Consider the following 23,481-nt stretch of genomic DNA (forward strand, 5'->3'; position numbering starts at 1 on the left):
GTGCATGCACACGCACGCACACATGCACACACACACACACAGTAGAGGGTTGCACTTAGGTAAACTAGTGTTCCCACATACTGGATTAAGGCAAGGAGGAGCCCATCAAAAACCCACTTTTTGCCCAGCCAGTGGCTCATGCCTATAATCCTAGCTACTCAAGAGGCTGAGATCTGATTACCAGGGTTCAAAGCCAGCCTGGGTAGAAAAGTCTCTGTGAGACTCTTATCTCCAATAAAAAAAAAGCCAGAAGTGGTGCTGTGGTTCAGATGTGGAGCACCAGCCTTGAGAACAAAGAAGTTCAAGGACAGTTCCCAGGCCCTGAGTTCAAGCATCAGAACCAGCCAAAAATCAAACAACAACAAAAAACTTTCCACAATGACACCCCCCCCCATGTACAACTAATACATACTAATTTAAAAATATTTTTAAAAGCCAGGCACTGGGGGATCACGTCTTTAATCCTAGCTGTTCAGGAGGCTGATATCGGAGGATCACGGTTCAAAGCCAGCCCCGGGCAGGAAAGTCCGTGAGACTCTTATCTCCAATAAACCACCAGAAAACCAGAACTAGCTCTGTGGCTCAAGTGGTAGAGCACTCACCTTGAGCTGAAGAGCGCAGGGGCAGCGCCCAGGCCCAGAGTTCAAGCCCCACGACCAAAAAAAAAAATCTCTAAGAGTTCTTTCCCAACTCAATTCCTGCCTTCCTACCCCAGCCTCCAAACCATTTTCATGCCATGAAATGAGGATAGTCTTTTACTTTTCTGAGCCTTACTCCCCTTATCTACAAAGAGAGGAAACTGCCTTCCAGGGGTGGGTAAGAAAGGTCCATGTATGCAACCTCTAAGCAGAGAACATGGCTGGGTTGGGCACTCTGGCCCTCGGCAGGCTGGTAGCTGCTGTTGGGATGGGAAGATCCTTTGCTACTCTCCAATATCCCAGCAAGCTCCTGACCCTGGCTAGGCAACGGGGGTCTTCTTCATGCAGTGACCTGTGATGCCCTCTGGGTGGTGCTCCCTGACAACTAGGCACACGGCTGCCAGCCTCCCACTACACTTCTGGGAAATGTTTTTCTAGTTCTGCGTGTGGCCGGGCGAGGCAGGGGGGAGGATTTGTCACCTCCACCTCTCCTGATCTTTACATCTATCTTCAATCTTAAGATAGGGCAGGGCAATGAAGAGGCTTTTTCATTTCCAGGTATGGAAACTCAAGACTAAATGGATGACACCTCAGAAGACTCTGAATCCTGTGCTCTAACTTTTGCACTGGTTTTCAAAATCTATTTTTATTCAACAGCAGAATCCTTTTCCAAAGAAATCTTAAAACAGAAAGTACATAACACAGCTATCAGCTGAGTGGCTCTGGCAGAAGCAAGGGTGGGAAGTCTTTTCCCCAGTCCACCCAGAAAACAAAGTCTTTAGGCAGCAGCTGACGTCTCTCAAGATCTTGGGGCTCCAGAGCTCAGGTGTGAAAACCAACCCTCAAAAAGCAGCTTTTCTAGGGACAGATGTTGAATCTAGGAGGAGATGAAAAGAACAGAAACTGAAAGTATCCAATGAAGTGTCTCCACTGATGTCCCAGAGGTGGGCAGACAACTGTCCATGACCTTCAGGGGAACAGAGGAGACAGCTCACCTTTCTCCAGCATGAATGGCTGAGCCAGAGGTGGGATGGTCCAGAAGTCATCGCTGTCCAGGCTGCGCAGAGACTGCACAGGGATGGTCGCCAACTCGCCAAAATCAATGAACATAACCACAGCCCAGGAGTCAACCCTGTCTACCACCCAGCACCTGCCAAAGGGAAGGAGGAAAGAGATGGAACAGTCATTCACTGCCAGACATCATAATCTCTCTTAACGAGATCTCAGTCTCTGTTCTCTGTCCTCAGTCCTCAGTCTTCTGGGGAGGGAAGCCCTAAGCCGAGAAAACCTTGATAAAGGAAGCAGCAAAACAAAAGCTAGAGTCCAGAAGAGGAGATGCAGGAAGAAAGGAACAGCACTCCCACTCCTTCTCCATTCCCCACCTGTTCCAGGCAGGACCATAGTCCCCTAGGTGGTGCTTTGCCAGACAACGAGTCCCACGCTGCACAGCCGACTCGGGCAGGAAGGGCTGCTGCTCCTCTACGTCTGCCAGGGTGCTGAACAGTATTTGCATGTTCTGGTGCATCATCTATGGGTCGTGTAAACACAGTGGGCCTCACCACCTGCCCCGCATCACACATCTGTTCCTGCAGCTGCCACCTGTCAGAGTAGCCCACTCATCTGTCCCAAGGGAACCAAAAGTTCCCCTGAGGTAGAAGATGAGATTGGAATCAGAGAGCAGACTGCAGTTGCTCTGCATCTCTACCACTAGCTCCCGTCACTACAAATCACCCCCAGAAAAAGGCACAGGAGCCCAAGAGGGCCACCATTCAACCCCTACCTCTGTGATGTTCATGGCCCAGAAAAATGGAGTATAAGGAACAATGTTGGTCACCAGCAGCCCCACCTTCCCCTGGACGCTGTGGATGAGGGCCAGCCAGTCCAGGTCTCGGAAGCATTCCTCTAGAAGCAGCATTAGGAAGGATCCTCTGGGGGAAGAGCAAGGGGAGCAAAAGAAGAGGGTAGGTAAAGGAGAGAACTAAAGCAGCACCTGTCCTGTAGGTAAGAAGCTGCACTGGCCATAAGACCAGTTTAGGCAGGAGGTTGTGCCCCGCTCTCCAGGGGTGGGAGTAATGGAAGTATGTGCTGCCAAGGCAACATATTGCATGCCAGAGGAAAGGATGCTGGGGGATTCCAGAATAGCAGAGGGGACACACACATCATGAAAGTCCATGTGTGTGTGTGGGGGGGCAGAGAGCAACAGACTCAGGAACTTCTGAATGACACTAGTGAAGACTATGCACTATGTGGGAGGTGCTTCAGTCTCAGAGCAGCTCCTCCCTGAGGTCTGACTCTCCAAACTTCATTCTCCCATGGCAGTAGCTCTAGTGCCTGGACATGTGGTTAGCAAGGCAAACCTGCTGCTTCAAAATATAAAATAAGCTGGACAGGGTGGTACACATCTGTAAATTTTAGCACTCAGTCCGAGCTAACAGGATCACCAGTTCAAAACCAACCTGAGCTACATGGCAAGACCTTGTCAAAAAAAAAAAAAAGCACTACTCAGGAGGCTGAGATCTGAGAATCACAGTTTGAAGCCAGCATAGGCAGGAAATTCCTTGAGACTCTTATTTCCAATTACCCATCAAAAAGCAGGAAAAGCCGGCTGGTGGCTCTCGCCTATAATCCTAGTTACTCAGGAGGCTGAGATCTGAGGATCACGGTTCAAAGCCAGCCCGGGCAGGAAAGTCCGTGAGACTTTTATCTCCAATAAACCATTAGAAAACCAGAAGTGGTGCTGTGGTTCAAGCAGTAGAGCACTCGCCTTGAGCTGAAGAGCTGAGGGATAGTGCCAAAGCCCAGAGTTCAAGCCCCATGACCAACAACAACAACAAAAAAAGCTGGAAATGAAGCTGTGGCCTAAGTGGTAGAGGACCAGCCTTGAGTAAAAAGAGCTCAGGGACATTGCTCAGGCTCAGAATTCAAGCCCAAGACCAGCACAAAAAAATAAATAAAAATAGAAATAAGACCTGGGTGCTGGTAACTCACATCTGTAATCTTAGCTACTCAGGAGGCTGAGATCTAAGGATCATGGTTCAAAGCCAGCCTGGGTAGGAAAGTCCATGAGAGTCTTATCCCCAATAAACTACCAAAAAAGCTGGAAGTAGAGCTGTTGCCTAAGTGGTAGAGTGCTAGCTTTGAACAAAAAGAAGCTCCCCTGAGCTCAAGCCCCAGAACCAGAACAAAAATAAATAAGCAAACAAACAAATAAGGCTGAGCATGTAGCTCAAGACTGGGTTCCATGTATAACACTGCTGAAGAACCAAAGAGAAGGAAAGGAAAGAAAAGAAAATTGTCCTAGACATGCCAATCAGACTATTCTGGTATCCCTGATATTAAGAACATTGTCCACTGTAAAAGCAAATTGGAAGAGGTGCTGGAACCTGATCTCTGACTCCATGGAAAGGGCTTTCACTGCATATAAATGGAAACCAATATTATCAGTCAGTGTGACTTAAGTCTTACACCTCAGCATGATGTAGAAGTTCCTAAAAACCCCATCTTCCACCCAACACTGTGGACAGAATGACACAGTCATCACTATTTGACCAGGTGTCCCTCCCGATCCATGCTCACCTCATTTCCACAGGAACTGTCAAGGCTTTCCTCAGTTTCTCTGTCTCACAGGGATCAATAGACTTTTTAGGAGTGAGCTGTGCACAAGCTAGAAAGTAAAAATAAGTTCTGGAGGGAGAATGCATTCTCCTCCCCCAAAAAGGGCCCGAGCTCATCAAAGGTGGTCTAAGATGGGCCAAAAAGAATTGCACCTTTCCACTCTCAGCTTTTAGAGCCTTCGTGGGCTAAAAAAGTGGCCTAGAGGAAGAAATAATGAAAAGGGAGAAAGAAAAAGGTGAAAAGTTCCCTGCACTGAAGGTCAGCAGGGGACAAAGCTGGAATGGGAGACTGTAGGACCCAGGAACCCTGACGGGCTGGAGGGGTAAAGGAAGCACTGCAGAGTCATAGCGTGGATGGCAGCTCAAGGTCTCACCAGCAACCTCTTCACCACAAGATGTTTCCAAAGCCTGGGGAGAAAGAAAAGAAGCCTTACTCAGGTATCGGCAGCACTTATTTTTATTGATTTATGTATTGGATTATCCCAAGTCAGTTTGGAAAGAGCAGCAACATTCCTGTTTTCTTTTGTTCTTTTGTTTTGTTTCAGGGTTTGTTTTTTTTGGGGGGGGGGGGTTGGTTGTTGTTTTTTTTTTTGTATTTTTTTGTGCCAGTACTGGGGCTTGAACTCAGGGCCCTTGCTCTCTTGCTTGGGCTTTTTGCTCAGGGTTGGTACTATGCCACTTGAGCCATATGTTCACTTCTGTCTTTTTGCTGGTTAATTAGAGATGAGGCTCACAGATCTGTCTGCCCAGGCTGGCTTTCTACCTTAACCCTTGGATCTTAGCCTCCTGAGTAGCTAGGATTGCAGTTCTGATGCACTGGTACCCAGCTAGTCTGGGGCTTTTAGGAATTTTCTTTCTTTTGGTGGTACGGGATCTGAACCCAGTGCCTTATGCTTGCTAGGCAGGCACTCTGCACCACTTAAAGCCATGGCCCCAGCCCAGATCCTGTGCTTTTTAGCCTCTCCTGCCTTACTGCATCTTAGGCCAGTCTGAAGAAGAGATGTGCAGAAAGAAGTGAGGGTGGGAGGAAAGCTGTTGCCAAGGGATGTTCCTTCAAGCTGCTCTCCCTAGACAAGGGACATAAGCTGCAAGGCCTGGCTGACATGAGGCACTTCCTGGAGAGAAGAGGAGAGAGGTGAGAATAGTTACGCTGAGCACAGAGCTGTGCATGGGGATAATCGACCTGAAAGCCAGCTATTGCCTACAGCCCTGTACTTCCCAATTCCCCATCTCCATTGTTCTCACCTGGAAAGCCCAGGTTCTGGTTAAACCCAAGGGTCTGCTCCTAACTGCCTCCCTATACCCAGTGGCTGCCAGAGAACACTCAACACCACACCCTCACAGAAGCCCTTGCTGACCCTATTTCCTCCCTCTCCTCTCTTCAAACCACTACCCTACACACTCAGCCCTCACCTGGTGACACTTGTCTGTCCATCACAGGCACACGGGATGGATCAGATGGGAAATCCTGTATCTCACCGTGTAAACTGCACACACCCACTCTCTCAGCCAGCCCCCTGCCACCATGACTACCTGGGACCTGCTCTGGCTCCATATCATCTGTAGGAACAGGCTAGGCTGTCCTCCATTGCTGTATCTCCTATGGGAACCTTTCCTGGCTAGGAAACAGAATGTCCTGTTGTCCATGTTTGCAAATACCCTGACTTGACCCCACATCAGCCACCACTACTGCCCTTCTCTGCTCTCTTCACCAGTCAGGCAGGTAGTCCCGTTTGCTCCCACACCTGACATTTCCCCTCAGGTTCCCCAGAAATGCATCTGCACACAGCCAGCAGTGACCTTCACTTTGCCAAAGCTAACAGTCACTCCTCTGAACTGAATTTACTGCCAGTATTCCCCCATTCCCTCTTTCTAGAAACATTTGTGTTTGTAGAGACGTTCCTCTCCCTTCTGCCTCTTTCCAGGGCTGTACCCACTTCCCATGGTTTGGGACAACAGTGGTTCACACAGATTCTGAAAGCTGGCTTTCCATCCTTGTCTCTCTCGAAAATTCTTTCTACTCAAATGTGGAGATGCCCACTTGATGGCAAACCTAGGAAGTGCAGATTAGACTCAGTATGCTCAAAAGAGCCCCTCCTCAAGCCGCTCCAACCACACTCTCCGTGTGAGTGCACCACAACATTATTCAGCCCAAGCTCATCTAGCTAGCTTCTCACATCAAAGTCATCACCAACAACCCCAAACGCACACCTTCTTCTCTCCCTCTATACCTACCATACTAACACTAGTCTACCTTCCTTTTTCTTTTTTTCTTTCCCTTTTCTTTCTTCCATTTTTCTTTCTTTCTTTCTGCCTTTCTTTCTTTCTTTTTTCTTTCTGTCTTTTTATCTTTTTGGTCGGTCATGGGGCTTGAACTCTGGGCCTGGGCGCTGTCCCTGTGCTCTTCAGCTCAAGGCAAACACTCTACCCTTTAAACCACAGTGCCACTTCCGGTTTTCTAGTGGTTTATTCGAGAGAAGAGTCTCATGGATGTTCCTGCCCAGGCTGGCTTTGAACCACGATCCTCAGCTCTCAGCCTCCTGAGTAGCTAGGATTACAGGCGTGAGCCACCGGTGCCCGGCTTCTTTCTTTCTTTGTCTTTCTTTCTTTCTTTTCTGTCTTTCTTTTCTTTCTCCCTCTCCCTTCCTTCCTCCCTCCCCACCCCCCTCTCTTTCTCATTGATTGTAGGGCTTGAACTCAGGGCCTGGGCACTATCCCTGAGCTCTTTTGCTCAAAGCTAGCACTCTACCATTTTGAGACACAGCACCACTTCTGAGTTTTTTGTTTGTTTGGGTTTTTTGGGGTCCAATCGTGGGGCCTGAACTCTGGGCCTGGGTGCTGTCCCCCAGCTCTTCAGCTCAAGGCTAGCGCTCTACCACTTGAGCCACAGCACCACTTCTGGGTTTTTTTTCTTTTTTGCTTATGTGGTGCTGAGGAATCAAACCCAGGGCCTCAGGCATGCAAGGCAAGCGCTCTACCACTGAGCTACCTTCCCAGCCCCTGGTTTTTGAGTGGTTAATTGGAGATAAGAGTCTCATTGGAATTTTTCTGCCTGGGCTGGCTTTGAACAGTGGTTCTCAGATCTCAGCCTCATGAGTAGCTAGGACTACAGGCATGAGCCACTGGCGCCCAGCTAGCCATCTCTTTCAAGGCTGAATTTTAGCAATCCCTTTAAATGTGGTCCCCTCCAGCCACACTTGCCTGCATTCCAATGGCCAGCTAGCCATCTCTTTCAAGGCTGAATTTTAGCAATCCCTTTAAATGTGGTCCCCTCCAGCCACACTTGCCTGCAGTCCAATGGCCAGCAGAACACCACCATCTTTTGCACATCAAAAGCAGATCACACCATACCCACTTGAAATCTCCCAGAATCTTTCATGGTACATACAAATAAAACTTAAGTTTCCACCAGGGCTTGTCCCTCCTTCCTACTGATCTCCCTCCTGCTCACTCCCCTCCCATCATGTTCCTATTTAGGAGCAAATGAGGCATCCTTTAGTCTGGAGTTCTTCTTGTGGTCTTTGGGTATTAGGCTCTGACTTGATCAACTCTCAGCTATCACCTTCCTTCAAAAGGGGCTTCCCTCAGAACTACCTAAAGAAGAAAAACCTTCATTCCTCAACACATTATTTTTTACTTATTTAATTGTGTGTGTGTATGTGCCAATCCTGAACTCAGAGCCTAGGTGCTGTTCCCAAGCTTTTGTGCTCAAGGTTAGCACTCTATCACTTAAGCTCCAACTCATTTTTGGCTTTTTTTGGTATGGTGGGAGAGGGTTAACTGGAGAGATAAAAGTCTCATCGACTTTCCTCCTGGGCTGGCTTCAAACTGTGATCCTTAGATCTCAGCCTCCTGAGCAGCTAAGCTTATAGGCATCAGTCACCAGTGCACCAGTGCCTGGCTTTATTCATCTATTTTTTTTTTTTTTTTTTGCAGTTTGGTCTTGGGTTTGAACTCAGGGCCTCACAATTGCTAAGTCGGTGCTCTACTTACTTGAGTCACACCTCTAGCCCTTTCTTTTGTGCCAGTTCTGGGGATTAAACTCTGGGCCTGGGGAACTGTCCCTAAGTTTTGTGCTCAAGGCTAGCACTTTACTACTTGAGTCACAGTTTCATTTCTGGGTTTTTAGTAGTTTATCAGAGATAGGAGTCTCACAGGCTTTCCTGGCCTGGCTGGCTTCAAATTGCAATCCTCAGATCTGAGTAGCTAGGACTGATTATAGGCATGAACCAGCCCTTTTTTGCTTTAGTTTTCAGATGGGGTTTCACATTGTTTTCCCATGGTATGCCTCAGACTTCGATCCTCCCACAGAGCTGGGATAACAGGTATACATGCCACACCCAGCACTGTGTTAAAATGAGGTCTCACTAACTGGTCTCCAACTGTGATTCTCTCATTCTCTGCTTCCCCAGCAGCTGAGAATACAAAATGTAAGTAATAGAGCCCAGTCTTATATCATCTTTTAATTCTTTGACACTAAATGTCACCTGGCATTTTCTTGTCTCTTATATGTTTTTTCCTCCATAATGCAAGCATCATAAAAACAAGAGTCACGCTTATTTTCAGACAATTATCTTGAGTCTGAATCAACAATAGAGCCTAGAAAATGTCTGGTATATGCTAAATCCTCAATGTACATTATGTACTTCCAAATACATGGCTACTGCATGAATGAAACAGTTCTTTTTTTCCTTTCTGTTCCATGACTGGCACTTAGTTTTCTGTGAGCAGTTGGACTAATGTCTTGTGGACATGGTATTTAATAGATGTTAAGAAATAGAAGGGTAGCCCATGTAATTGTAGCCCCTCTGTACAGTATGTTCTCAAATAAAATAAAATACAATTAAAAAAAAAAAAGAAAGAAATAGAAGGGTATACAGGTGATTAAAAGTACAAGTTCTTAAGGACATAGCTAGCAAGCTCAATAGAAAGCCCACGGCTGGGAGAAGATCTTCACTAGCCATACAACGGATAAGGGTCTCATATCTAAAATATACCTGGAACTCAAAAAATTAAATCCCCCAACAACAAATCTTCAAAGAAACAACTGCCCAATAAATAAGTGGGCTAAAGACTTACAGAGAAACTTCTCTGAAGAGGAAAGAAGGATGGCCAATAGACACATGAAGAAATGCTCAACCTCTCTAGCCATAAAAGAAATGCAAATCAAAACAACATTGAGATACCACCTCACCCCAGTTAGAATGGCTATCATCAAGAACTCTAATAACAACAGATGCTGGAGGAGATACAGACAGAAGGGAGCCTTACTACATTGTTAGTGAGAGTGTAAACTTGTTCAGCAGTTTGGAAAGCAGTATGGAGGTTCCTCAAAAGACTCCCCTATAACCCAGCAATCCCATTTTTGGGCATTTACCCAAATGATCACAAACAAGACCACACTAAAGCTGCCAGCATGACTATGTTTATTGCAGCATTATTTACCATAGTTAAGATATGGAACCAACCCAGATGCCCCTCAGTAGATGAATGGATCAAGAAAAGGTGGTATATATACACAATGGAATTCTATGCCTTCATCAGAAAGAATGACATTGCCCCATTTGTTAGGAAATGGAAAGGCTTGGAAAAAATTATATTAAGTGAAGTAAGCCAGGCTCAAAGAAACATAGGTCTCATGATTTCCCTTATTTGCAATAACTAGTATATGTCTGAGACAAGCAGAAAAGGTCAGATAAGTTGATGTTAGGGAAATGGACCCTAAGATATGTATTCAAATGTTTTTTTCTTTCATGCGATTGTTTCTAACTTATTTATAAGATTATTTCTTTGTTGCTTTGTATGTTCCTCCCCCAGGGTATAAGCCCTGCTTTCATTGTATTTGATGTTGGTATAATTTGTGGAGGGGAAGGGAAAAAACAAATTGTTTAAATAGGGATACAGGTGGACCCACTGAAACAATGAGATGTACAAGTCATTACGTCGAAAAATGAACTTTACAACTTTGGTAGGGGGGTGAGGAATTGGTTGGGGGGGCGGGGGGATGGGAAGGGATGGGAAGGGATGGGAAGGGGAAACAAAGGAGGAGGCTACAACGCTTGATAAGAAATGTACTCATTATCTTGCCCATGTAATTGTAACCCCTCTGTATTTTCACAATAAAAAAATTTTTTAAATTAAAAAAAAAAAAGTACAAGTCCTTCCAGGTGGCTCACGCCTGTAATGCCAGTTGCTCAGGAGGCTATGAGGATGAAGGTTCAAAGCCAGTCCAAGCAGGAAAACTCATGAGACACTTTCTTATCTCCAATTAACCACCAAAAAGCCAGAGGTGGAGCTGTGGCTCCAGTGCTAGAGCACTAACTTTGAGCAAAAAAAAAAAAAATCAGGCACAATGCCCAGTCTCTGAGTTCAAGTCCCAGGAAGGTCACACACAAAAAGGTGCAAGTTCTAAAGTGTGCTCCACTGCCCGTTCCAGAACCAAGTGAGTTCTGGGCTCAGTAACTGTGCAAGTTGCTTAGTGTTTACATCTGCCGAAGAGGACAGTGGAACCTACTGCTGGATTTAAATACATTGCCATAGTAAAATAATGAGAAAGACCTTACCTCAGTGAAGCTAGCTACTGTGACCTACACTAAGTCCCTTTGCTCCCTTGCTTGCTTACCTGTAAACAGACTCATAATAATATGCCTCCTCTTGTAGCCAGCATGTGTGATCCTTTTGGTTTAGGTTCTCCTAAGAGAATTCTAAATACCAACCCCAAGAACCAGTTATCAGCAGTGGCTTCACACTAAAAATAATTGCTAAGAAACATCTTAAACCATTTTGGATCTAACTATTACTCTCTAATAACTTAGGAAATAAAAATAAGCCCACTCTGACAGTTTGTGAAATTACGTTTCAGAGAAAACTCTGAATAATTATCATCCAATGTCAAAGCCAGAACATTACCCAAAAGTACACCTCGGATTTCAGGATGTGTTTTCAACACAAGGATGGCCACACAGAAGCCTTGGGGATCAAGGTGATGTCTCAATAGCTGCCAAACCAACACCTGTAAATTAAGTTCTATTGTGGCTATCAACACAGAAACCATTCGATCAGGCCTCAGCTGTTAGTTATCCCTGCACTTTGTCTTGAAACATTTCTACCAACTGGTCAAGAACTCTAAGAGCTAGGCCTGCCCTAGAATTACCTTAAGAGCCTGTGCACTGAGAGAGAAGCTGCAGGGTATGTGAATGTCAGTGGCCACAGGCTTTGGAGGCCCACCCAGACCCTTGTACCCACATGGAGAAATTCTTGCACACCACTCAGCAGGGATGCAAACTTCTCTGATTGGATTTTCAGGACAGTGGTGGCAGCCTCCAAGCCCACCACCACCTTCTGAACCAGTCTCTACTTGGGGAGCTGCAACCTTGGGCCATCTGAGAAGGGAACCCTCCTGGGAATTCAATGTTGTCAACAGCTTGAACCCTTCCTCTCATGCTTTGGCCCTGCTCTTCTCTGTGTGCCAAGCACAAAAGAACAAAGATAAAATGCATAGGCCCGCTGGGAAGGTGGCTCAGTGGAAGAGTGCTTGCCTTGCATTCATGAGGCCCTGGGTTCGATTCCATAGTACCACATACACAGAAAAAGCCAGAAGTGGCGCTATGGCTCAAGTGGTAGAGCTCTAGCCTTGAGCTGAAGAGCTGAAGGACAGTGCCCAGGCCCAGAGTTCAAGCCCCACGACAAAAAAAAAAAAAAAAAAAAGGTAAAATGCATAGGCCCTGTTCTCAGGGAGTCCACACTTGTTTTACGAGTATTTCTAAAGTACCTGCCTGCCTGCCTGCCTGCCTGAAGCTCACATTCTCGGGGAAGCAGTAGACACTAAGGTAAGTCTACAGAGAGGAATGTTGAGGAGTGGCAATAAAGAAACAGGCAAGGAGGATGGAGAAAGCCTGGGGTGGGCATTGTCTCAGGAAGAGCTCTGAGGAGATGACAGTTTAACAGATGCTGGAAAGAACTGAAAAAGCCAAGCCTCCGGTCATCTACCAGCAGAGCCTTCAGGCTGACAGTAGCAGTTCCAAAGGTCCTGTGGTGAGGATGTACTTGGCATGCATAGGAACATCACTGGGACTGCTACAAGACATTGTCATCCTGTACTGGACTGCTGAAGTCTTTCTGCTTCCTCTTTGGCTCTATAGGGTTCTCTGAAAACTTAAATCTATGTCTACAGGTCTGGCTCAAGTGGCAGAAAGCTTGCCTAAGTAAACCACGGCCCTGTGTTCAAACCCTAAACTTTAAACGTAGATGGACACATAAATGGTGGTTGCATCCACATAATAGAATAGCACTAAGAAATGAAGAATTGTGAAGAAGCAGCCAACAGCTGACCTTGGTAACATTTCACCAGGTGAAAGAAGCCAGACATAGAGAAGCGTATGAGAGAGATCCATGCACAGGGACCTCCAGGGAAGACAAACCTCATCTAAGGAGATAGCAAGAGTATCAGTACCTGCCTGGGGCCACAAGGGGTTAGGGCAATTATTGGCTGATGGGAAGGGACATGAGAGAATCGTGTGATGGCATGTGGATAACAGTGACAGTAGTTACATAGTCATATATACATTTGTCAAAATTCATCTAACCACACTAAAATGGTTTCGTTTTAAGTAAATTATCCTTCAAGAAGTATACATAGTACTTCAGTAAGTTTGATTTTTTTAATGTAAACTAGTTAAACCTAATTATTTGGCTCCCTACTTAAACCCTTTGGTATTGTGATATTGTCCATGTAACCATTACTGCTTTTTTTATTCTTACATAACCTTTCCTCTAGGAATTAATGCTGCTTTTCCCACTTCCATTTGCTTACATTTCCTTGAATTGTCAACTCAGCTTTCTCACTTGATAATGGGAATAGCTCTTTAAAACACATCTCTATTTTCCTTTTCCCTTCCTGCCTACATCATCCTGATCTATCCTGAATTGTCTGCTGAGATGAGTATTCCAAAACTTTCTCTGATTGGATCTTAAGACTGCCTCTTTTTTTTGTTTACGGCTTCATTTTATTATCCATCCCTTTATAGATTTCTGTTAACAAATACTTCGAGCATGTTTTTTGAGACTCCACATTTCTAGAGATCCTCCTGTCTCAGCTTCTTGAGTGCTGGAATTATAAGTGAAAGCCACCACACTACACCTCAGCTGACACTGACATTTCAGTATCATCGCCATCATCTGTCAATAAATATCATTCATGTGGTTTGTTTCAACCATTAATTTTTGTTGTTGTTGTTGTTTGTCGATCGTGGGTCTTTTACTCTGGCCCTGAGCACTGTCCCTCAGCTCTTCAGCTCAAGGCTAGTGCTCTACCACTTGAGCTACAGCGCCACTCTGGTTTTCTGGTGGCTTATTGGAGATAAGAGTCTCATGGACTTTCCTGCCCGAGCTGGCTTTGAACCGTGATCCTCAGATCTCAGCCTCCTGAGTAGCTAGGATTACAGGCATGAGCCACGGGCACCCAGCTTAACCATTAAAAATTTTTTTAAACCACTCCGAGAACTTCCATTCTGGTAAGGTGGGACAGGCATGTCTCTTCCTATTCCTCTACTAAATAAAACTAAACACTATGGATGGTGCATATAAGACAAACGTAAGAGGACTCTGAGAGGTAGAGTGAAGAATGCAGAATACCTAAAGACCTAGTAACTCAAGGTACAGCATAGTGATGAGTTCTCTGGAGTTTCCTTTTAACTTGTACATCCCAGACTTAGAACTGAGAAGTCTAAGCAGCCTAGAAAAGCCAATAAGAATAGACAAAACAAAGCCTTCTTTCTCAAGCTAAAAGGCTAGAAAGAACACTGCTTCATAAGACAGAAAACTTTTAGGGTATAACTTTTACTCCAACCAACCACCACAAAAGAAGTGACCCCATCACCATACACATCAGCAAAAGCAGAACAGGAGCTTAGCCTTCCACCCCAATACCTGGTGGTATCAATAACAAAACCAGCCTCCCTCCCCTGGCCCCCACTACACAGCCTGGTTATCAATGGAGACAACATGGAAATCCTGGATGTCCACACTCACCCAAAAGGAATAAGTCCCTCCTGATCCCTGCTGGGGTAGGCCAGAGGAGGTCCAGTGAAGAGCTAGGAATTTCTACAGTGGCAACAAAGCCACTCCCACCAATGTATCAGTGGAAACCATGAGCCACCAACAGCAGTGACCAGGAGCCTCCACAACCCAAGGCAGCCCAGTGAGGACCTGGACTCCTCCCTTCACTGCTGGAGGAAGAATAGAATGAAATAAAATCCAGTCTCATAACTTAGAAGAAAATGCCCAGGTTCATCTGTCATACCAAGAACCAGAAAGATATTGAACTGAATGAAAACACAATCAATTGCTGCCAATGCCAAAATGACACACATGTCAGAATTACCTGACAAATATTTCAGGGAAGCCATGATAAAATACTTTTATGACAACTAAAAACACCCTTAAAATAAAATTTAAAAAAATAGAGAACTGCAGAAAAACATCATTCAGGGCTAGGAATGTGGTAGAGTGCTTGTGCATAAAGACCTGGGTTCAATTCCTCAGAACCACATGAACAGAAAAAGCTGGAAGTGGCATTATGGCTCAAGTAGTAGAGTGCTAGCCTTAAGCAAAAGAAGTTCAGGGACAGTGCCCAGGCCCTGACTTCAAGCCCAGGACTGGCAAAAAAAAAAAAAAAAGATCATTCAAAATAAAAATTTTGTTTCTTAAAAAAAAAAGTAGCCTAAGAAACATAGGTCCCATGGTTTCCCTTATTTGCAATAACTAGTATATGTCCGAGTCAAGCAGAAAAGGTCAGATAAGGTGCAGGGCATGTTCTGAGAAGCCTGGAGAACAAATTTTGTCAGACCTGGGGGAAGGACCAGAGAGGAACTGTACATCGAAAGATCCAATAGTGGGGGGGTCGATGGTGTTCCCACCTGACCAGAGAACACCCTGAAGGCCCACTTGAGACCCTAGAAAGGCTAGTTCACAAGAAAAAGGATTTTCTGTGTATCTGAGACTGGCCTGGAACGCCTGATCCTCCTGTCTCAGCTTCCTGAGTACTGAGATTACAAATGTGAACCACCACAGTTGACCTAGAAAACTGTTTTAATGCCGGGTGCCAGTGGCTCATGCCTGCAATCCTAGCTACTCAGGAGGCTGAGATCTGAGGATCGCGGTTCAAAGGCAGCCTGGGCAGGAAAGTCCGTGAGACTCTTATCTCAAATAAACCACTAGAAAACCGGAAGTGGTGCTGTGGTTCAAGCAGTAGAGTGCTCACCTTGAGCTGAAGAGCACAGGGACAGCACCCAAGCCCAGAGTTCAAGCCCCACGACCGACAAAAACAGAAAAACTGTTTTAACAAACTTCTAGGTTGCTTCTACGCTTGTTAAAATTTGAGAATCACTCTTCTAAAGAAAGAGACCTTCATAGATGGGGGTTATCGAATGAGATACTTGAGATATTTTGGATATGCGTGGTTGTAAGCAATAACAAGATCTGAAATATAGCTAGAAAAATGAGAAACTAAACATGAAATCTAGACCATGAAAGGTACAATGGTCTAGTAAGGGAATCATCTACAGAGACACTGAATCTGGGTGATGATCCAAGAAAAATGGTGAGCCAGACACTTCAGTTTCAGTGACAAAGGGTCCTGGCAAAGAATAGTAGGTGACTGCAACCACGGTGAACAGGTGGGATAATCTGACAGTCTGCCCTTTGAAAGAGCAGAAGTTAAAGAGAAAAGGTAAAAAACAGTTTGGAATTAGCAAGAAGAACCATCTGATAATCTTCTTGTGGTAATTTTAACGCATCTCTCTGCTCCCATCTCCAACTTCTCCAGCTTTGTAGATGCCCTGTTAGCTACAGGGTCATGTGCAAATTAAAATTTCTCTCTTCTTCCTTGTTGAGAGAACCCCAACTATATGCCTGTCTTTAAAGACCACACCTCCAGCCTTTGCATGGAAGGCCAGGAGTCACAATCCTACCCAATGAACACCAGTAGTACTGTACTCAGGCTTCTGAGATGTGCTTCTACCATGTCTTCTCTTCTTCTCCCTGCCTGATCCCTGATAACATGAAGGGGACCCCAGACCAACTTTGGTCTCTACCTTGTCCTGACTTCTTCCACCAGAAAGAAAAACAGATAACTAACAGGTATAATCCACTGCATTCCAATTTCTGTAATACAGCCACTTCAGGCTCTGAAATGGGGATCCCTTTCAAGAGGGCCTCTCTTGTGAGGAAAGTTCCTGAAGATCAGGTATGGGCCTCCCCTTCTCTGCCACCTCCAGGTACTGCTCCCTAAAGCCCCTCCCCATACCTCATACTTGGCAATGTTTGCCTTGCAGATTTTACTCATCTTTGTCTTATGCTCCACACCAGCAGCCAGAATCAGGCTGTGCAAACACACACTCAATTAATGTTTGCTACTGTAAACAAGTTAAAACCTGAATTTCAATATTCCAGATTGAAAAGTCCTGATTGGACTACCTCATGATCTCTTTTGTCCTTGCAAAGAATACAGATTCACTTTTGTTTGAAATTCTAAGTTTTCTGCACCTGACTTTGCTCCTAGAGGTCAAAACTCCTAAAGTTCACTAAAGCCCTGACTTCTCTGTAGCTAGAAAGGACCAAAGGAGGATGAAGAAACTGAGACCAAAGACTGTCCAGCTCTGAGGAGTGAAAACAAGGTGATCCAAGCATGGAGAGGCCAGAAGACCTACCTGCAGCTCCTGGGGCCACTGGGCCACCTTAGGGGTCCTTCTGTGAATCCTCTTGTTTGTATTCACAAACAATTTTCTGCCATGGAAGAGCCTGCCATTCAGCTCCTGGATTGCAAGTGCCACATTCTCCATGGATCCCAGATCTACAAATGCAAAGCTGAAAAGGAAGGAGAGAGAGGGCAGCTATGAGCAGAGCTCAAGAGCAGATCAGAACTGCAGGGCAGCATCAGGAAGGAGCTGCAGAGCCATCTTCTGATGCTCTTCTGCAGCAATAGGACAGGACACACAGACAGACCAGAATCAGATCCGGACTGAGCACTGGGCCTGGCCTGACAATCAGAAGAAATGAACTGACTATCAGCATGTCATATTTTATGGTATGTTTGTGGGTTTGAAGTTTTTTTTGGTTTGAGGGATTATGTGTGTGTGTATGCGTGCGTGTGCACTTGTGTGTTCAAACTCAGGGCTAGGGACACAGTCCCTTTTTTGCTCTAGACTAGCACTCTAGCACTTGACCCATGGCTCCACTTCTGGATTTTTGGTGGTTAATTGGAGATAAGAATGTCACAGACTTTCCTGCCTGGACTGACTTTGAGCCACAATCATCTGATCTCCGCCTCCTGAGTAGCTACAATAACAAGCATGAGTCACTGGTGCCTGAAACTTTTGAGGATTTTTTTTAAGAGTACTCAAGGCCTCCCTTGCTAAGCAGATGCTCTTAACACTGAACTATGCCTCCATTCCTTTTTATGCTAGTTAATCTTGAAATATGGCCCCATTTCCTGTTTGAGTGTGAGTTCCTGAGGGTGAGTGCCTGAGTGTGATCTGCCTATGTTTGGCTTCCCATAGTAGCTAGGATAACAGGAGCACAGCTCTCCATTGAGTAGGGAATCCCATGAACTTTTCTGCCTGAGCTGGCCTCGAACCACAATCCTCCCAATCACAGGCTCTTAAGTAGCAAGGATTACAAGCCTGAACCACTGGCATCTGACTCTGAGAGTGGTATAATCCCCTACCTCAAGTAAAAAAGTGGAGCAAGAATACAGCAAAAATATACCTTGGTCTAGAGACTGTTAAACTAGGGTTGTATTGACAAGACAGTATTGGCTGCTGAGCCACAGGGTTAAATATGGAAAGGGGGTTTCCCAGATGTCACTCTGCCAGATCAGTGGGTGTGGATCTGGGAGTTACTAGGCTAGCCTGCAACACCAGTGCATCAGCAAATGGACAGAGGAAAGGAGTTACTTCCCAAAGCAAACAAAGGAAGAACAGTCATTACCAACAGTCATTACCATTTGCAGCCGTTCTGGATTCTGCAGACTTGGAGAGCATTATAGTCCTTTAGAAGGGAGAAAATTTCTTCCTACAACGGCAGGGTTTAAAAGAGAAAGAGAGCTGGTGACATAACTTACAAGTAGTTCTAAAGTCTTAGATTCCCCAACCAGCCAATCTGCACTCAGATGAACGTATATATGAAGGGAAGCTATTCTGTGCCTCATGTGCCAGGTTTTATGGTGCATGCTGTCAACACAGAAACAGACAGAACAGTGTATTTGCTTTCAGTGAATCTCAGCAGGTGAGAGGGGAAAGATAATACAATCAATGAACTGACCATTTCCTTGCAGGATGGTAAATTCCACAGTACAGTACATCCTGTGTGGGTACTGAACTAAGATCTGGAGGAAAGGAGGTGGTCAGGGCAGGTCCCCCCAGAGGAAGTGACTTCCTCAGCTCTGCAGACCTCCTCCCCAATGCTCTCAATCATAGTCTGGCCTCCACTGCCCAGGGATGTGGTCACCTTTTCCATCCCTGTATGTTTCTTCACACTCATGCCCCATCCACGCTTCATCTTTCATCAAGCTGCCTCTCCTCATCAGTGAGCTCCAGTTCCATCCCTTCTCAACCTATGTCACTCTAATGATCTTTAGAACCACACCCTCTCTTTTCTGCCAAACTAGGTAGTCCCTACCTCGTCCCTATCTTGTTTCCTCCCACACACTTTCTCCTGACTGCGTGCAGTTTGCTTCCTTCCCTCCTCTGCTGAGGAAAGAGCTTCCCTGAAGGTCATAGGTGTTACCCAGTGTCCACTGTCTGGCCTCCCTTGGGCCTCAGCTCCTTCAACCTCTACCTGCACCTTTGATGTTTTCTCCTTCCTTAGCTCCCTACCAGCACATTATGGATACAAAATTCACAACCATGATGACAATTCATTCTTCCCTGGAAACCCCATTTTGGAAATGGTGCTGAGGAATGGAAGCCAGAGCCTCATGCATGCTAGACACTAAGCCACATTCCCAGCCTCTATGCCATCTTCTTTTAAAAGCAGATTTCATCCATCTAAAGTTATTTTGTTAGTGGAAGAAAATAAAAATGCATTGTGTATAATCGATTTTCCTTGGGTTTCATGTTTACAATGGATTTAAATTCCATTTTTTTAATATGCTTTACCTTTAAATATTTAATGTTTATTATACTAGAATCTACAAGATGCTTAGCAACAAGCAACTTACAAGAACAGCTTAGCATTTTCAGTTTATTAAGTACTTTCATATACTTTATGCTAGCTGGTCCTCATAACCACCCAGAGAAGTATATATTATTACTGCACTCATCACAGAGGCATTAAAAAAAAGGTTAAGTGACTTCCCTAAGATTATAGAACCAAGTCACAGCTAGAACTTGCACTCAGAACTTTAACTCTAAATTTTACTTTCTTTCTATTGCATCATGCAAAAAAAAAAAAATCAGTGTGGAGGTATATGCCTTGGGGATGGGAGGCAAAAGTATTCTGAGTTTACGGTAGCTTGGGCTACACAGTAAGACTCTTTTTCAAACAAACTAACACCCTCTTAATTTTGTCTCAGGTTTTACCATTATTAAAAATGGTAAAATACTATCTTCCTATTATTAAAGCAGGTATTGGGAAACCACAAGTCTTGGGGCTAATACAGCCTGCTTACCTTGTTTGTGTTAATAAAGTTAATAAAGTTTTACTGAAAAATCATCTGGCCTTGGTGGCTCACACCTGTGATCTTAGCTACTCAGCTTGAGTAGCTAAGTCCAGACAGGAAAATCTGTGAGATTCTTATTTCCAATTAACCACTAAAAAGCCAAAAGTGAAGCTGCTGTGGTTCAAGTGGTAGAGCATTAGCCTTGAGCAAAAAATTCAAGGGTAACTGTAACCGCTCTATACAGCATCTTTACAATAAAATTGAAAAATAAAATAAAATAAAACCTCAGGGACAGTGTCCAGGCTCTGAGTTCTAGCCCTAGAACTGGCAAAAAAAAAAGAAAAAAAAGAAAAGAAAAGAAAAAGAAACCTAACTACATACATTAATTTACTGATCATCTATGGATCCATTCATTGTATATGGGCTGAGTTAACAGAGGCACATGGCATTCAGAGTATAGAATATTTCCTATCTGACTACATGTTGGCTACAGGGGATATCAGTCCAAGGCTTCCCCTACGCAGAAGCATAAGATCCCACCTGAAAAATAAACTAAATCAACAAGGGCTGGTGAAGTGTCACAAGTAATAAGACTGCCTGTGGGCTGGGAAGGTGGCTCAGTGGTAGAGCACTTGCCTTGCATGCTCGAGGCCCTGGGCTCGATTCCTTAGCACCACATATGCAAAAAGAAAAAAGACGGAAGTGGCGCTGTGGCTCAAGTGGTAGAGCGCTAGCCTTGAGCTGAAGAGCTGAGGGACAGTGCCCAGGCCCAGAGTTCAGGCCCCACAACCGGACCCCCCAAAAAAAAGACTGCCTGTCTAGAAAGCATGTGGTGCTAAATTTAAACACCACTATCTCCCCACAAAATAAAAAAAAATTATTGTGCATCCTTTATAGAAAGTTGGTTATATAATAGTGGTTCTCAATTCTAACTTCAGACAAGATTCAGTTTGGAAGTTATTAGTGTTTCCTCCTCCTCCTCCTCCTCCTCCTCCTCCTCCTCCTCCTCCTCCTCCTCCTCCTCCTCCTCCTCCCCCTCCTCCCCCTCCCCCCTCCCCCCCTCCCCCTCCCCCTCCCCCTCCTCCTCCTTTTTAACTACCAATGCAAAGGCTAGCCCATCCCAGATGAACAAAATCAGAACGCTGGGGTTGGGACTAAAGCACCATGACTTTTTTTTTAAGTCCCCCAGATAATTCTAATATACAGCCAAGGTAAAAACAAAAAATACAAAAACAAAAAACTACTCCCTCCTGGCACCCAGCAGATTCAGGAAACACATTTTCTGAAAATGTGCTTGAGTGTGAGGCCACCCCCAACACATGAACAAATACATCTCCACCCACTGTCATCAATGAGAGCACCCCATCAGCAGACACTATTACTGTTAAGAGCCGTAATTTTTTTTAAAATCTTAAAATCTGAAGGCAAGCCCTAATTGAAACTTTTTCTCTTATGCTCTTTAACAGTTTAATTTTTTAATTGTTTATAGATTTGCAGAAGGCTTGGTACATTAAGTTAAAATTGCCTTGTGCCCATAGGGATTCATTTACATCTCATTTTAATCAATGAAAACAACTTGTTAAGATTTTTTAATTATAAAACCATTAATATTTATTATGGAAATATTAAAATGAAGATAAGAAAAGAAGTATTATTCATCAACCTACCACCAAAACATGAGCAAGGGACATCTACTATAGGATCATCACTCCTGCTGTACCTTCATAACTATTCCACTTAACATCATCTTCAGTCAATCACTGCTGGCCATACTGCTCATGGGACATACAGCCTGCTACTAATTACAATATTATCATCAAAGAACCACTGACTTTGGCAAGGCAGCTACTACAGTCACATACTTGCTACATAATTTCACATCCATCAGACTAGCAGCCACTGACAGCTGGACTTTACCAAGAACTGGTGAGGATGGTGCTGCTAGCAGGTGTACAAATTACTCCTCACTCTGGTCAAGCTTGCTATCTGGCCCTAGGTTGCCACACCTAGGTCAGACTCCAGACATACACACTTGTCCATACAAACGTGTTCAACCAACTTCACTCTGTCTGAGGCAGCAAAAATTAGGAATTAGAATCATGTCAAACCGGTATTTTTTTCCAGTCCTGGGGCTTGAAAGGCCTGAGCACTGTGTCTGAGCTTCTTTTGCTCAAGGCTAGCACCCTACCACTTGAGCCAAAGTGCCACTTCTGGCTTTTTCTGAGTAGTTTACTGAAGATAAGAGTCTCATGGGCTTTCCTGCCCAGCCTGGCTTCTAACCCCAATCCTCAGATCTCAGTCTCTGTGTAGCTAGGATTACAGGCGTGAGCCACCGGCACCTGGCTGAAACTGATACTTCTACAGGCAAAAAAATGATCCAATACCAATCATTTTTATATGGCATAACCTAAGTAGTATCAGAATGTCTATTGATGAATAAACAGCCAGTGGTAAGTGCACCTAACAGAATACTATACAACAAAATTACTAACTAGGGCTAGAAGGGCTAACATGAGTGTGTGTTTTAAATTTTGTGGAGTGATAAAAATCAGGGCACACAGAATAGAAACTACTGCCCACCACCTCAGCATCCTATTTCCTAGAGCACACTCTATCCCTGACCAGTGCCTCAGTCACTGGCTATGGCCAAGCCATCCAGAGCCACTTCAAGCCTTCCCCTCTCAATCCTCCACCATCTTTTCTGCTCACACTTTTAGCTCTCCAACCCGTCTTCGTGGCTGAGATCCAACAGACCCTAACATTCTACTCCTCTCTGGCAACACACCTAACTCTGCCCTTCTGTACTTTGCACTCTGCGCCAGTCGTACCTGCAATGTTCCTGCAGTCCTCCTGACACAGCCACCTCTGCTCCCTTCCTCTACTACCTATCAGTACCCTACCCCAACAAAACTGTGCATACCTTCTGCTCAGAAACAACCAAAAAGGAATTTCTGGGAGGTCTTGAGTTCAAGCCTCAGTACCCACTCCCTCAAAAAAGGGACCTTCATAGAACATCTCTGTTTTGCAGTAGCAGAACATACTGAGCTGAGGGCAGAGCAGCAACAAAGGCCCAAGGCAGGGTAGAGGCCAGCCAGAAGCTAATGCCGCACACGAGAGCTAACAGAGAAGGCAAAGGACATGTAGGTACAGGACAGCAACACAAAGACAGAGAAGGGAGAAGAAGCAGTTGGAAGCCATTGGAGGCTTGGATCAGAGGGAACCAGGCTCCGTTACTGTGAAAGTGAGTTGCTAGCCATCTTTCTCTGCAAAGCACATTTGTTGGAATGTCTTAAAACAAATCTAAACACTGTACTTTTATACACTTCAGCACACACCTCAAAAAAAAAAGACTTTTCTTATTTGACACAATGCCAGTATCAAAGTAAGAAAACAAACAATTCCTTATCAACAGAAAAATCTTATCATTTCAAAAATATTTTATGGTTTTGTCCAAATTAGAATCAAAACAAGGTCTACCAATGATTTTTGGTTATCATTTCTCTTGTCTTTACTAAATATCTATTTTTCTCTTTTTGGTAGTACTGGGATCTGAACTTAGTAGCAGGTGATC

At 44.7% G+C, this 23,481-nt stretch overlaps 1 protein-coding gene across 3 annotated transcripts in view; it reads right to left on the reverse strand.

Moving 5' to 3' along the window:
* Window positions 1–23,481, reverse strand: part of LOC138809102 (tudor domain-containing protein 10-like) — a 32,939-nt gene that overhangs the window by 1,899 nt on the left and 7,559 nt on the right. For 2 of the 3 annotated variants that reach the window (XM_069995478.1, XM_069995476.1), the window contains exons 5-11: window positions 18,252–18,322; window positions 16,960–17,116; window positions 4,627–4,660; window positions 4,215–4,302; window positions 2,419–2,566; window positions 2,021–2,166; window positions 1,634–1,788 (exon numbers count right to left, since the gene is read on the reverse strand). In XM_069995478.1, the coding sequence (XP_069851579.1) occupies window positions 1,634–1,788; window positions 2,021–2,166; window positions 2,419–2,566; window positions 4,215–4,302; window positions 4,627–4,660; window positions 16,960–17,116; window positions 18,252–18,322 (799 nt within the window). Of the gene's footprint in view, window positions 1–1,270; window positions 1,516–1,633; window positions 1,789–2,020; window positions 2,167–2,418; window positions 2,567–4,214; window positions 4,303–4,626; window positions 4,661–16,959; window positions 17,117–18,251; window positions 18,323–23,481 lie in introns of those variants that run through there. The other variant, XM_069995477.1, reaches the window with a different exon arrangement.

This window comes from Dipodomys merriami, unplaced genomic scaffold (assembly GCF_024711535.1).
Source record: "Dipodomys merriami isolate MVZ:Mamm:240054 unplaced genomic scaffold, mDipMer1.0.p SCAF_485, whole genome shotgun sequence".
In the NCBI taxonomy this organism is placed as follows: domain Eukaryota; kingdom Metazoa; phylum Chordata; class Mammalia; order Rodentia; family Heteromyidae; genus Dipodomys; species Dipodomys merriami.